The sequence below is a fragment of the Gavialis gangeticus genome, unplaced genomic scaffold (genome assembly GCF_001723915.1).
Source record: "Gavialis gangeticus isolate Ggan-Ray unplaced genomic scaffold, GavGan_comp1, whole genome shotgun sequence".
Lineage (NCBI taxonomy): Eukaryota > Metazoa > Chordata > Crocodylia > Gavialidae > Gavialis > Gavialis gangeticus.
This window is the reverse complement of record NW_017728996.1, coordinates 3,352,312-3,368,406: the sequence shown is the minus strand read 5'-3', so window position 1 is coordinate 3,368,406 and position 16,095 is coordinate 3,352,312. Positions and strand designations below refer to the sequence as shown.

The following is a 16,095-nucleotide window of genomic DNA, read 5'->3' as shown; positions in this document are numbered from 1 at the left end:
ATGGAGAGGCATGGAGTTGTGCCCTGCTGTGACAAGATGACCGCTTGGTTCCACTTCCCTGGTCTCCTTCTCATGTGCTACTTCCCACCCAGATACAAGGCACTGGTTTGGCTCCTGGTGTACAGGGAATGGCAGTGAGGGGGGCAGGCATGTCTCACCAGACATCCTAGCGGTACAGACATGCCCACGATGCCCAACACGCTCAAGCCAGCCAGAGAGCTCCTTGTTCAGAGGGACATCCTGGAAAAGCCTCGTTGGCATGCTCCAGGTTTGGAAGAGTGCCGTTGGGAATGCCCTGGCTATGCAGGTGAGCGCTCGGCTCTGCTAGCTGGTTAATCATAACCCATCGCTAATACAAATTTGCAGGCAGAGCACTCTCCTGGCACCCACAGCGAGGATCGGGACAATGCTAGCCAGCGCTTGCTTGGGGTGGAAGTGCTTGTCCTGCCCTCTCCCCAGGTTTTGCTGGGTCTCCGCCTGGAGACACTAATGCATGCTGTGAAGGAGAGAAATGCAGATCTGTTCTTGCTGGCATTGGAGGGCCCCAGATCCAAAAGCCACAGGAGCTGGATGGGGAGGGGGAAGCTGGAAGCAGAGCTGGGATGTGGCATATGCTGAATCCAAACCCTCTTGCCCGGCAGGAGCTTGGATTTTGCTCCATCCCTTGTTCCGACTTACCAATTGGGAGGTAAAGCAGCGCGGGGCAGCAGGGCCCAAGGGCAGGATCTGCTTCTCCAAGTGCTGCAGAGACGATCCTGCTGTTGCTGCTGCTTCACACCCAGCTGGGCTGGACAATGGGTCTCCTCTGAAGGCAGGAGCAGCTGGGAGCCATCCTGGGGGGCAGAGAGGGAACAGCTGGGGCCAGGCATGACCGGCACCTGCAGTGCACGGAGCTGTCAGCTGTGACGGGTATCTCCAGGGGCGCGGGGGAGATTATCTAGGAGAGTGGAGCTGGGGTTCCTGGTTGGTAGGGCAGGGGAGGAGAGACAGAAAGCATCTCCATCTGCACTTCCCAGGGGTGACATAAGCCCCAGGGCTAATTGAGCTGCAGGAACAGCAGGGTCAGGGACCGAGCGTCACCATTTCTAGCTCCTGGCACATGCCAGTAATTTCAGTGCTCACCTCAGCCATCTCTGCCAGGTCTCCAAACTCCCCAGAGCCCTTCCCAAGAGCAGGCTGGCTCGTGAGGCCATCCACAATTCACCCCGGTCCTGTCTGAGCTCAGGCCTTTCCTTTCCAGTAGCGACAGTCCCGGCAGGGGCCCTGGCCAGTGAGCACGTGCCCTTCCTGCCACCTCGCACGCTGGTCCTCCAGGTTTTCAGCCTCTCGTGGCCTCCTGTCCTCCTGCAAAGGGAAGGCTCCTCTGTGAATGCTTCCCTTTTTGCGACCGTGCTTCCTTGGTGTCGAAGCTGGATGCAAGATGGGCGGTTCTTCAACGGCCTGACCTGCGCTCTGGAAGGGTGACTCTTATTTAATTTGCTAATTACAACAAAATGAAAGAGCTACCCCCTCCCCCCCCCACACACATGCCCCCTCCCACTACTGTATGTAGAGCTACTTGAAAAATAGGATATCTTTTATTAGACCAACTTAAATAGTTGGGGGAAACAAATTTTTTTTAGGGTTTTTAAACCTGAAAGCTTGCTAACCATTTTTTTCCACAACTGTTTAAGTTGGTCTGATAAAAGATACCAGATTCATCCAAAGGACCTTGTCTGCTTATGTGCTTAGATCGACAGGGCTACAACCAACACCCCTGAAAAATTGGATGATGTTTCCCCGCCATGTTGTGGTTGGACACTTCTAATCTGGAAACCTCTCTTACCACGTTTACACATGACAGCCAGATCATCACTGAACCCTTCACCCATCCCTATGGCTGTTGTATTATTATTTTCATGAGTGTCGCACACAGATACCCCTGTCAGAGCAGCCCCCCCCTCCACCCCATGTGACAGAGCAAAACAACCGTCCCTGATACAAAGATCCCACACGCTGGGCTGCGTACGGCTCCGTGGGGATAGTGCCTGCCATGCCAGGGAATTACGTGGAGTCTGTTTTTCCGAACAGTGGGTGAGTCTACACATTCATTAATGCACCTTAGACACTGTGCATTTAGTTTAGTACTTGCTTAATACTACACTAACTGCATGCACAGTAACTAGAGTTACTACACAGGAGTGCTGGCACATGGTTACTGTGTGACGCTTACTGCGCATTAGCCTAATAACACTGCACAGTAGGCTAGTAGCAGTAGGTTTTTGGCTGCTACGCTACTGCTCAGTGTTATTAGGCTAATGCGCAGTAAGTGTCTTGTGTAGACGTGCCCCGTAAGAAGCTAATTCCCAATCCAGAGGGAGTTGAAGGGAATAGGCACCTAGCGGGAGAAGGTGGCTCAAGTCGCCGTTAAGCAGCGGGCCTCAGTGCACCTCCGCAAGCGTGACCGCCCGCAGCCAGCCTAGAGAGAGCTGCCTGGGAACCTAATTCAGGCCGGACCTGGGGCCCACATCTGCCAGCCATGCCCCAGCCTGACCACAGCAGTAACTCTCCTGCTGCAAGGATGAAAGCGGGACGTAAATGCAGCACAGGAAAACGTCCATCATGGTGTCGGCAGAAGAATATGGCTTCAATCTCCCACTGAGGTCTGACAGTGCCTCTTAACAAAATGAGGAGGATGATGCTGGTAGGTCCTTGGAAGGCTGAAGTATTCGCCATGCTTCTCCATCCCTGGACAATGAAACGTAGTTTGGGAGTACTGGCATCTCAGGTGCAAATGCATCAGCCGTGCTTGCAACAGCTGGGCAGGCAGCACAGTGGTGTGCATTTAAGGGGAGATTGCAAAGGTTCAATTTCCTGCTGGTATAAAATGACTTGGGGACATCTGCTTGACTGGCTACCAGGGCTGACGGCTGTTTAGAGTTTTTCTGTCTAGAGCAGTGTGGCTGACCTGTACGTGGCGTGCTGCTATCAATGTGTTTTGACTCATAGCTTTCCTCTGCTGTAGCTATTGTTCATTCTGTGATAGCCTCCTACCAGCTGCCATAAATAAGCCAAGGAGCTCTCTTCCTCTGGGAGACGACATGGCTCAGTGCTATAACACTGTCATGGGCAGAGACCTGGGGCACTCTGCCAAGTAAGTGGTACTTGAGCAAAATGCCTGCAATTTATTTACCTTGTTGCCCACCCCCCACACCTAAGAGAAAACACTCAGGCTCTCCAGCTGTTCAGGCCACTTCCCCTAGTTTCTCCTTTTCCTTCACTTGTGCAGATCATTTGCACAACCATCCAAGTTTCTCAGAGTTTGCCCAGAAGTCTTGAAGAACTCCCAAGTTTCTGCCCTTTGAGCTCTTTGCTGCTGTCCCAACGCCCTGTGGACTGTGGCTAAGTCCAGTTAGGGGTGGGGGGCTGGACTCAATGATCTTCTGAGGTCCCTTCCAGCCCTAACGTCTATGAAATCTATTAAATCTATGAAAAAAGCCCAAGGCTGAATTGATTTAATTTTCACAGGTTCGTCTAAGCTGCATAGACTGAACTGATAGGCAAATGAACAGACATTTGCTTTTGATTCTGGAAATGCAGCCACACGCCTGCAGTGGCTCAGGCCAGAAACTGGGGACGTTAGAGCATGCCTCTCTGCTAGGCTGGAGCAGACAGCTCGGGCCCAGCCTAGCTTCCCCACCCTGCCAGGGGGGCTTGCGGTGGGGGGGGGTGCAAAGCATCCTGGGATGCTGGGGGATTGTGAGTTAACTTGAATCGGGATGGGTCTGGGACAGAAGTTCCACAGACTGGTTTAACTTAAATCAGTTAAGTCTGAGACATCCATCCAGGTTTATCTTAAATCATTTTCAGCCATTTTGAAAGCGGTTTATGTGCACTGAACTTCTGTTGTGCTGCAGATTTGAACCGCTTTCCAGTTACTTATACCGGATTGTGTGTAATTTCTGTCCCAAGCCTGTGAGATGGCAAAAAAGTCTCAGAACCGGGGAAACACAGCCCCACTGGCAGGATGTGTATTCAGAGATTATATGAGTTCTTGCAGTGGCAGCATCAACTTGGTACTGTAAATGTGACTGTCTCCTCTCTGGCCTTTTGAACCCACATGGACATGTATCGTATCAACCAGCATTTTGTTCAACCAGAGGACCAGATGAAGCCTTTTAGGTTAGACCTGATGCCTCCATGCCAGTCTACAAGCCTTGTAGTCGGCACCAGCAACTTAGGAATATATTACAAATGTTAAAAGTAATATGATCAACCTACCAGCCACATCCTCCTAAGAATGGCCTGAAGGCTATCTTTTTCCTAAACCTGAAAATTAAATTCCACACTTCAGGTTTTATGGGGTGAGTTTTACTCTGGAGTAAATATACCCCTGTAAAGCACCAGGATGCCACAAACCAAGCACTCGATTTCTCAAGACACGGTTGAAGTCCCGGCTTTTAGTTGCATCCCTTGTTGGAGCCCATTGCAAACAACGTCTTTTGGAAGACAAGGGGGAGGTGAAAGCTAAGGAAAGCTCTCTATCAAGTCTCTGCTCCTGCACCCATGTTGAAAAATGTTGGCGCTCTATTTTTACGGATCCCAGCAATTTGGGGAGTAATTCTAGTAAGAGGCTAGGTTTGAAAACACAGTTCTTTGTGTGAAAAGCAACTTAAAAAAGGTAAATCATTTATTATTGCCATTATAAACCAGGGAAGATGCGAGATGCAGGATTTGCTTGGCACTGTCTTATATTGGATCCACTGTATAGCTGGGAGAGATGTTAGACAAGATTTGGGGCACAAAATATTCCCTGCGTTTGGGGAAGAAGCACACACAGCTTAAGCTAAATACCAGGGAGAAGAGTTACATCTGTCTAACCTCATTACATAAATGAAAACATGAAAAGGGAAGAGGATGTGGAGCAAAGAGAAGTTATCAGAAGTAGCTACACGGCAAATACAAAACAGTTGAATTAGATAAACCTAATTGTGTAGCAGAAGAGGAAGAGGGTGATTATTACCTGCAAAGAACAGAGGGATTAGCTGAGGGGGCAGGTAGATTGTATAAGTATAATTGCAATGTATAACGTAGAAACCCCTGTATCAACAAGTAAGTATGCTGGAGTATACATTTTAGAGGGGCTAAAATGACACAGGACATACGCTAACACTAGCAGTGCAAAAATAACATATTGTTCATCTGGAATCAGCCCGTGAGAACTGGCTGGGTGAGTTGCCAGTGTTTATTAGCACGGTATATTCGGCAGCAGGAAACAGGAATCATAACTCAAATGCCCTCTGCTGGTTAGTAGACGAAAACCTTGAAGGAAGGATGACTTGTCATTGCCAGTAAATGTGGATTTTTTTTACTCCTGTATGCAGCGGGTTTTGCAGGAAAGTTGGGGGAAAGAAGGCTCATTGTAATTTGGTTGGATATTAGGAAACTCTCTCTCACGAGGAGGGTAGTAAAACACTGGGACAGGTTACCCAGAGAGGTATTGGCATCTCCAACCTTGGAGGTTTCTGGGTAGACAAAGCCTCGGCTGGGATGATGTAGCTGGGGCTGGTCCTGCTTTGAGCGGGGGTTGGATTAGATGTGAGCTCCTGAGGCCCCTTCCAGCCCTCGTTGTCTATGATTGTAGGAATTTACAAACTTGATCTCTGTTGCTGGTTTTGGAATAAACATTCGTACCAAATACTGAGCAGGGCTTTACACTTCAATATGGATAAAACTTGCATCTATCAAAAAGTTATGCATTTGTCGGCACATACGAGATGTCTGGTCTAAAATGCCATCTAGCCATGCCCATTGGCGCTTGTGGTAGTAAAACCAAAACCAAAACCAAAACCCCTGCCTATGTGGAGGTCTCTTTATGACGGTTACTCAGGAAAGTTCAGGTAGCTAACGTTTCAGAACAGGGTTAGGCAGAAGATGCAATGCCTGTGACTACCCCACCTCTGTCTGTATCTCTGCTAGCAGGGTGACCGGCACTTAAATCTTAGGCATGTATAGAAAGTGTAATTAAATGTCATTTCTTGCTTTACCTGTTTCTCTCTAACACATTTTTCATGGGTTTAAATAAGATGTGCTTATGCTATGGACTGTTTTATAATCTGGTGTAACAGTGATTTAAGGACTGGCTGGAAATATTCACATGAACAGAAAAAGCTCACAAACGTCTAACTTGGCTCCACAGTATAAAAGAAGTTGTTAGTTTTAACTCCGGGGCAAAATTGCAGAGTTCTTCAAAGTTACAATCATGCACCATTTTTAGAGAATTTCAAAGGCCTTCCCGACACTGAGTTAAGCCATGGGAAAATCCTCTCAGCCAGGCTGGCATTATTCCCATTTTAGAGTTGGGGAAACTGAGGGCAAAAGCCCCGCGAGTTGTTCAAGGTCAGAGATGGTAGCAGAGCTGGAAATGGGCTTCCAGCTGCCTGTCCCTTGCTAGGATCCTTAGGCTTTGCTCCTATCCACATGGAAAATGTAGACGAAAGTAACATGAGATGTGTGTAGTCCTTAGTGCAGGCATCTTGGGATTCCTGTGTGTAAGGCTCTTCCAGCACATCGCTTTGCACCTAAAATACCAGAAAAGGCAGAGAGACCAACTTCCTGACGGCATCGCTACCAGCTGAGCCACCGTGCCAGGAGCGTACTCACCAGAGCAAGTCAGCTGCCGTCAGCTTTTGTCATTCTGTGCTATGGCATCTTGCAAGCACCCCTGCCCCTAAGGGATGCAAGGGCCAGGCCTCCAGACTTCACCCCAGGCCGTCTGCCCCTGCAGCAGCTCAGTGCGGACATAGTCTGGGACAGGGGGGGAGGCACCGTCTGCCTGTTTCCCTCCTGTATTTTCCTGGAACAAGCAAAAGGATCTTCCCATTTGTCCCTGTGAAGATGATTCAGAGCGCCTGCAGGAATCATCTCTGCAGTAGGCCAGTGGACTTGCAGAAGGCAGGCGTGTTTTAATGCTACTCTAACACAGTCTGCAGCACGGGGAGAGCTCCCTCCCGGTGACCACTACTGAAGCAGAATATCCCCTCAGGAAAGGCCTGTATTGCTTTTCCAGCAAGGAGAGAGAAAGCCAATGTGACCCTGGCTTGTGGCCACCCCTCTCCTTCCTGTTCCCAAGAGCAGACTTTCCACGAAATTCAGGTGCGTTGGCTACGCCTTGGTGATACATCACAAACAGGCAAGTCCACGGAAAGCAGCGTAACGTGCAGTATCACGGCACGGGTCCATCCAAGCCGAACGACCCAGTGGGCTGATGTGGTTTAGGCACATTGCGTGCTGTAACCAGCAGCACCTTTGGCTGGCTGCCCTAGCAGCAAATAGGCAATTTGCTTTAGTTGATTATTTCCCCCGTTGCTTGAAGGCGGTTGTTTTTGCCTGCTGGAGGATGACTTCATTTTTGACTGAGATCATATTCTCAAGTGAAAATTCTCCGAACTCAGCCAACTTCTGGTGAACGATGGGCCGCTTACATTTGTAACGGTCCCCATTTTTAAGTGTTTACAGCTTGCATTGCACCTGTTCTGCAAAGCGCCCAGCCTTTGCCCAGCACAGGAATCTTTACGGGACTCGGCCTTTTTACGGGACCTAGAAGAGGCATTTGGACAGACCCTGAAATGTTTGCAGCAAACACTGATCTTGGTTTTTTTCCATTTTCTTGGAGTTGCTGCTTCTGCCTGGGTCAACTTCCAACTGGGTCGGTCAGTGTGTCCGGTGTTCTCCAGATGGATGAGCCTAGAGACACTGAACGGTCCTGGCCTGGCTTCACTGCGTCCAAATGGCACTCGGACCACACGGCTGCTGTAGGCTCAGGAGTCTCAGCTGCCAAAGGCTAAATGTGGCGCGTACGCAGTACGTCACCAGGAACCCCACCCAGGGCAGAATCCCAAATAACGGTGGAGAGGCAAGCGGGGGTTTTGTTTGCTTGCCTTTATTTCTTTTGGAGGAAACAAGAGCTTCCTGTGGCTGTTGCCTTCAATCCATAAATACACATTTCTGATGGAAACTATCACGCTGATGCAACCAACCAAAGAATAGAGAAGGTTTGGGGAAAAACACGAACTTAATAAGACAAAAAAATGGCAAGAGGCATCCATGCCAAGCTTGCTGCTTGTCCGGAAATTACTCCAGTCCGGGAATGACTGTAGGTAAGTTTTTATGCCTTGCTCTTTTTGGCCAAGTGGCCTGGAGAGAAGAGTGCAGGTGGCACATCCCGTCCTCCCACATCAACGCCGACTGTGGCAGCTTTATGACGGGGCTGCCATCCTCCGTGGCAAATACGATGGCTGATTTACTGCCGTATGCAAAAGCACTGAATCTAGGTCACGGTCGCATCTCCATAGGGACCCCTGGAAGCAAGACCTGAGCCTAATGGTAGCAAGAGCACATTACTGCTCACCCTGCTGCTGTCTCCTGAATTGTCGGCAGCCTCCCATTCAGAGTCGAAACAGCAATCCCAGCTGGCCAGTCGCAGGCATAACAAAAGCGGTATTTATGCAGCGAATGATGTCTCTTTTCATTTAACTGTTATTAAAAAAGAAAGGCTGCTTGATAACCAGTCCCTAGTTGCTCGTCATCTTCCATTAGTTCTGTTCCTGCCGTTCGCTTAAATACCTTAGGTGCGAGACACAGCGTCGAGCCGTGCTCCTTGTGACGCAGGCCCCCCGCCTCATCCTGTGGCCCTTTGCTTGTTCCCCGTTCCCTAGCGGAGCCGGCGTCGCCTTGAGTTACACTCGTCCTTGGCAAGGATGCTCAGGATTTGCACCTGTTCGGGACATTGGAAATCAATGCCCGGGGTGACCCGATTGCAGCTGCCCTACCAGTGCGGCTTCGCTGCCGTGGTCCTTGTGCTGCTCAGGGGTGAATCTCTGTGTGGAGCCCTTGGGAGAACCAGCGAGGCCAGGTGGAGCACGTCGGCACCCGGGAAGAGCTCTCCCCGTCTCCCTGCGGGGCATCCATCTTCTCTTGCAGAGAGCCAGACAGCCCCCACCTCCATCTGCAGCCAGGCACAGGAGTTTGTCCCATCCTGCTGGAGCCGGCAAGGGGAACCACAGTCCCAATGGTAGGCTGCTGCATTTTTCTGTCCCCTGGGAAGCTCGGTCAGACGCATGCTGCCTGCTCAGGTGTGCAAGGCAGTGGAAATGCAGCCCTGCAAGACCCTGCGCAGTGCGGAGCCGCTGCAGAGGCCAACCCGCTGCCTGCAACCACTGCTGCCGGAGCCGTGCGTGCTGGTGCATCCCCTGGTTGTGCTGGAAGCTGAGGGGGCAGATAGTCATACCATCACGACGGGACCCTTGTTAAGAGTTTCCAGGAGATCGAGGAGACCTGCCTCAAGCCACTGCCTCGTCTATGACAAAGCTCCTTCTTTCATTGTTTTCTGCATGGAAAAAAAAGTTCCTTTTCCTCTGAGGGAGCGGAGTAGTCATAGCTAGCGTAGGGAACGACCGGCTGGTCTGTTCGCCAGGGTTGCCTTTTTGTATGGCCCTGGGTTTGGAGATGCACCACTCCCCAATGAGCCAGTGGCTCTAGCGCTGGGAGGAAGGCGAAGGAGCTCAGGTGCTGAAAGGACGTGTAGTGGTGAGCACGTGAGAGCTGAGGTTGGCCTGAAAGGCGAGGGGCTACTTGTGCACATCTCCAGGGCGTGTGTCCCGCCACGGTTCAGCTTCGGCTGCAGTGAAGGGCAGGATGTGGGGGTGATATGGAGGCTGTCCCGCGTGTCCTTTCAAGGTTCCCTGTCGGCATCCTCCCATCAATCACCGCTGTGTGAGAGGAAAGGCGTGCTCCTGTCATGACCCAGGGGTCGATGGGTGGGCAGCTATATATGTTCAGCATGGTGGTTTCAGACATTGTCCAACTCAGAAACCTGAAGCCTGTGAAAGTTTGCATGGAGAAACAAAGTCTCATGGATTTACCTGCCCCCGAACGGCCCCGGGGGCTGCAGTAGCTCCCTGGGAGGCATGAGGCTGTGGTTCAGCTCCGTGCTATAAAGGAGGGACTTGAACTGGGGTGTCCTGTACCCCACGTGGCCACCCTCACTAAACACTGACCTGCAAGCGTGTGCAGGTGTGGGGTTGCGACCAGAAAATCGGTCCCGAGCCCAAGAAACACTTTCTGGTATATACATGCCTGTCCCGGTCCCAAAGCTGATCTGGATGCAGCTAGTAGTCTTTGGCACAGTCTGAACAGAGTTTTCCAATTCATTAATTTTACAAGGGATCCTTCTCCCCTGCTGTGCGCTCTGGTCATGTCGTCAAGTGTCTGCCAATGCAAAGTTGATAAACTTTTGTCATTTCTCAGCATTTTCCCCTGAAACTGTCTGCTCCACCTCCCTCCCCTAGCAAGAGACGGTACACTTCGACCTCATCTCTTCACCTCTTCCTTTTTGCAAATGATAACATCCCGAAGGTGCTGCCGTGGTGAGATGGTCATCACCCAATTAAAACCATCTCCTCTTAAAAGTCCTTCCAGAAGTAAAACCGGGAGTTCATTCTTTCCCCTAACATCCGTCACCATAGGATCAAAGCACTTTAAGGCTAATTGGTGTGACGGATCATTTTGGGATATCACTGAGTTTTGGATGCGACACATTTTGATTTAAACAGCATCTGAATCAGCTTTAGCTCATCTAGAATCAACCTGGTTTAAAATGAAATACGAATGCCCATGCAGGAATGACCCTGGGTTTACCAAATCTGTTTAATCAATTTACAGTCTAATCCATCATCAAATATTGCCAATTGACTGTGGGGGTTTTTTTGACCCGTCAAAGATTATAGCAATTTTACCAAAAAAAAAATCAATTTTACAAAAAGCAAAACCAAAATCCAAACAAAAACCAAAAACCGATTTTACCAAAAAAAAATTTGTAGTTTTCTTGAGAGAGAGATGATATTTTTTATTGTTTTTGGCACATTTCTTAATGGAAAATGTGTGCTTTTTATGTATTATTTGGACCTATTGGTAATTTTTTACAATTTTTGACTGATATCTGACCAATCAATTGACTGGTCAAATACCCAGCCCTAGTTTAATCTTGCCCTGTTAGTTAAGAGAGGGTAACTCTCTTATGCAGACAAAGCCTTCTTTTTTAAGCAAAAGGAAAAATGTGTTTATTCTTTGAATCCCAGCCACTAAAGAAATATATGAAGCATTTTCATTGGGAAACTTCTCTCTCTCCTGTTGCCTAGGCATAACTTTATTAGCCAGATACAAAGGTTAAGTAGAATGATGAGCAATTAATGGGAAGCTGGCTCTTGGGAAAGCAAGACATTTTGGAATTAGTATGTCTCTGAGATTTTTAATTATTTGGCTGATTTTTTCCCCCTTTTGTTTTTGCAAAGCCTTTCTTCGTGGGTTTGTGAGCAAGTTTTAAAATGATTAAAACTAACACTGAATAGATACCACAAAGTGTTTATGTGAATAGGTTCCTGAATTTAAAAAAGAAAGAGGGGAACAAGTGCTTCAAAAGAATTCGTAGCTCTCCAGAAATCAAATAAGAATTTAGACAGGAACATATTATTTTTATTTAAAGGTATTGTGGCGGAGAGCAAATGATCAGAAAAACTCAAGAATGTTTATACTTGGCTTATTCCAGCTTTTCGCTGTTTTAACACCAAAAGGGTTATCCAGCTGGGGAGCTGGGATACTATCACAGGACTCATCTGGCCAATAACAGCACAAAATGCTGATGCATGAGGATAAGAGCATATCATAAGAGCAAATAAAGGCAATATCTCTTTGCAAACATTAGATGGAATAAGCAAGGGGGATAAGATTTGTAAGAGCAAAGTCATAATTAACAGTTTTGACTTGGTTTCAATAAGGCCAATAGCATAATCTTCCCAGCTACTTGCTACCTGCAGCCCATGCAAGAAATCCCTATATTTATATTTATGTCTACAGCAGGTTCAGGGATTTGCCTAGCTCCAATAGTCTAGTTCCCTGGGCACACTTACTGCACAGGAAACCTCCTACTTCAAGCAGTGCTCAGTAACATGTGTAACATGGTCTGTAGAAGGGGACCCACAGTCCTGGGGTCTCTCCAGCCCCTGAGAAGGTGCTGGTGGCTCTGTGTTGCTCCCTTAGCACCACAGTACAGTCCTCTCGTAGCCTCACAGCGCTGCTGCCTCCAGCCTTGCCATCCTGGGTCTCTTAACAGACCCTGGGAGAGTCCTTGGCTGAAGTGCTCAGTGCTTTTTTTGCCTCAGTCTTCACAGGCTAGGTCAGCTCCTAAACTGCTGCACCGGGGCAGCACAGTTTGTGGAGGAGGGGAGCAGCCCTCAGTGGTGAAAGGACAGGCTAGGGACTACTTAGAAAAGCTGGACATGTACAAGTCCATGGGGCCATATGGGATGCACCCGGGGTGCTGAGGGAGTTGGCTGATGTGATTGCAGAGCCACTGGCCATCACCTTTGAAAACTTATGGTGATCAGGAAAGGTCCAGGGTGATTGGAAAAGGGCAAACATAGTGCCCATATTTAAGAAAGGGAAAAAGGAGAATCCAGGGAACTATAGACCTGTCAGCCTGACCTTAGTCCCTGGAAAAATCATGGATCAAATCCCCAAGAAATTCATTTGTAAGCACTTGGAGGAGAAAAAGGTGATTAGAAGCAGTCAACAGTCAGCATGGATTCACCCAGGGGCAAGTCATGCCTGACCAACTGATTGCCTTCTGTGACAAATTGGAGGATTGGGCCAAAAGGAATGAGGTTCAACAAGGACAAGTGCAAAGTCCTGCACTTAGGACAGAGCAATCCCATGCACTGGTGCAGGTGGGGGTGATGGGCTGGGCAGCAGCTCTGTAGAAAAGGCCCTGGGGGTGACAGTGGACAAGAAGATGGATAGGGGCCAGCAGTGCACCCTTGCTGCCAAGAAGGTGACCGGCTTCCTGGGCTGCGTTGGTAGGAGCGGTGCCAGCAGATGGAGGGAAGTGATTATTCTCCTCTATTCAGCACTGGGGAGGCCACATCTGGAGTCCCATGCCCAGCTGTGGGGCCCCCACTACAGAAAGGACGTGGACAAATTGGAGAGAGTTCAGCAGAGGGCAACAGAAATGGTTCAGGGGCTGGGGGACATGACTTGTGAGGAGGGGCTGAGGGAAATGGGCTGATTTAGTCTGCAGAAGAGAAAACTGAGGGGGTTTGAATACCAGCCTTCACCTCCCTGCAAGGGGGTTGCAAAGAGGATGGAGCTGGGCTGTTCTCAGTGGGAGCAGATGACAGGACAAGGGAGTTTCAGCAAGGGAGGTTGAGATGAGATATTAGAAAGAATTCTCTTACCGGGAGGGTAGTAAAACACTGGAACAGGTCACCCAGAGAGGTGATGCAGTCTCCATCCTCGGAGGTTTTTAAGACCCAGATAGACAAAGCCCTGGCTGGGATGATGTAGTTGGGGCTGGTCCTGCTTGGAGCAGGGGGTTGGACTGGATGTGCCCTCCTGATGTCCCTTCCAGCCCTCGTCATCTATGATTCTGCTACCATTAGCTGAGCACCCTCTCCCTCTCTTAGCATCAGCCTGTCTCCTAGCTCCCTTCCCTAGGAGCCTTAAACTTCCTGTGGCCGGCCACTCATCCTTTGCAGCTGGTCCAGTTCTCCAAGGCAGGCTGCAATCACTCCTGGCTGCCTGCAGCTGGCTGTAGTCCCTGCCAGCTGCAGACTCCTCCAGCCTGGAGTGCACAGTCCGCTGCAAGCCTTTGCCAGCCAGCCCGCTGCAATGTCTTTAACCTTTCTCAAAGGGAGCAGTGAACTTTGAAGTTTCCTTTAGTCAAAGGATCTGAGGCAATGAACAATTCCCGTCAGATGAGGCTGACACTGATGATGTCAAAATAGGATTTCCTGTGTAGACTAATAAGTGAATATTGCATAGAAGCTTGCAGCAGTGCCAAAAACCCTTTGAAGTCTCAGACTGCTGACGGGTGACACTTCAAAGAAAAAATCCATTGTGACAGGCCAAGCTATGTTGTGTCCTCACAGCCCTCTTCTGTACGTCTCTGCCAACCAGAAACCTTCCTTAATATCCCTGTGAGCAGGTGACAACTGTGTGGATAGTAGCTGTTGTTCAACTTGCTGGTTTTGCTCGGTGAAAAGAAGTGCATACATTTTAGAGTCAGCCTCAGTTGGTTAGGAGGTGGACACTTAATTTTAAAATAAATACAGTGTGTAGAAGCAGGTGAGATTTATAACAATAATTCGGCACCTTTTGAATCAGATTTCTTGAGCGTGGTTTTGTTAGGAAGGCCTGTCTGCATTAACATGCCCCAGTGAAGACGAAGATCCTCCACTGAAACTCACTGGAATAACGATGAAACTCTGTTTTGACCATGCCGGGACTCCAGAGTCACCGACATTATTAACCACTTCCAAGGCAGTTTCCTGTTCATTCCTCAAGCAGCCAAATGTCTGAACGACTGTGAAAAATTCATGGACCTTTTTCTTTATTTCCCCAAAGAGGTGATCAAAATAATTCTCTCGCTCCAAAATACTACTGTTTAATTACCCCACTTCCCATGCAAACAAAAATTGAACATTTAAAGCTGCTGAATTACTCTGCGAAGCACATGTGATGAAAAATGTCAACGTTTACAGAAGCCTAACGGCAAAACATTACTCAGTAGAGCAGTTCCTGAGTTGTGCTCCCGTCCCGCCAGGAAATGGTATTTGGGACACAGCTCAAAGTAGCCCGGGGTTTATAGATACAGCCTCACCGTGTGATTACAGGTCCCTGAGGGCTGACTGCGCGGAGGCTTATGGGGTTCGAAATTATGGCATGAAATCACCGTTTTTTTTCATCTATCAGCATTAATCACACGTGTTTCATTTGCCCATTGTTTTCTAATTGCTGCAGCTCACGGGTTCTGCAAGTTGACCTCTCCTTTTGCCACCCAGCAAAAGGGCTGTTAAACCAGGCACTCGCTGCCTCTGTTAATATTTCACCCACGCACATCTACTCCCCGCATGGCAGTGGGAAGCGACATCTTGACAGGGGAGGCCAGTGGCTTCACCAGTGTCAGGGGATGTTAGGAGTATCCCACCCACTGGTTTGGAGAAATGCCAGCATTTTTTTGATTTGCTTTAGTGGAAAGCATCAGATTTGGGGGCTGGAGCCGTTTAGTTTCCGAACTGCATGTTGTCCTTCAGAAAACCTAATGAATTTTGACAAGGACCATCAAACCTACTTAGCAGAGGAAATTACTCAGCTGGTAGCTCAAAATTAAAGTGCCTGCATATTAACTTATGGAGTTAAAAGGTCTGTCCTCTCAGAATTGAACAGCTGTTGCATAAATTTCTACTCCAGACAGTGTGTTAATAATGTTGCCTTAATGCAAATATGAAAATAGGTGGACAGCTAGATTATCTAAAGCATTTTGGTAAGTGATGGCTGTTATAGCACTTAATAGAATAACCTGTAAAACTGCTTTGCATTCCAGTAATTTGCAGCCACATGGTAGGCAGGGAAAGGGGAGGGTCTGAATGACTCTGCCATGTGTTGCTAGAATGCAAAATATCCTAATGTGCCTTCTACTGAAATTACTGAATACTGGATTTTTCTGTACCTTGCAAATCTGCTGTTCTGCCTTTCCAGGGCCTATAAAAACCTTTCACTCCCACAGAAGGTCATTATTTGGCAGTTTGCCTGTCCTAGGGCCTAATTCAAAAAGATGCCTGGGTGAGAGCTGACCTTGCAGGATAAAGTCACAATAATGACAGCCAGGACACATCTAAAACGCCCGTTCCTTCACCGTGATGGGAGAGCTATCTCCTCAGCTGTGCCCTAGTCAGGGAGTATTATTTTCATGGATTGCTTTTTCAGTGCAAATGGAAATATTTTGGTTCGGGAACATTGCCACAGTTACCCACTGGAGCTGCAGTCCAAACACGTCGTGCTCCTCGTCCTCCCCTCAGGGTCCCTCGTTGGACCACAGCTACTGCCATGACCACAGTCGTCCCTGGTAAAGGAGGGAGGTGGAACAGGGCGGCCCCTTGTCATGGTCCAGATGGCAGATGTCATCCTGCAGGGAGCCAGGCCTAGAGAGGGCTAAGAGCAAGGGTTCCCAGGAGTCGCCATGTCGTCATTTCCAAACCAGAATATTTCTGTCTTTAACGAAAA

At 48.8% G+C, this 16,095-nt stretch overlaps 1 protein-coding gene across 6 annotated transcripts in view; it reads left to right on the top strand.

The window, feature by feature from the left end:
• CORO2B (coronin 2B) overlaps window positions 1-16,095 on the top strand; it is a 141,878-nt gene that overhangs the window by 88,927 nt on the left and 36,856 nt on the right. The window contains exon 1 of one of the 6 annotated variants that reach the window (XM_019503935.1): window positions 397-688. The exons of the other annotated variants lie outside the window; for them this stretch is intronic. Coding sequence (XP_019359480.1) covers window positions 512-688 — 177 coding nt within the window. The 5' untranslated portion in view covers window positions 397-511. Of the gene's footprint in view, window positions 1-396; window positions 689-16,095 lie in introns of those variants that run through there. 6 annotated transcript variants of the gene reach the window in all.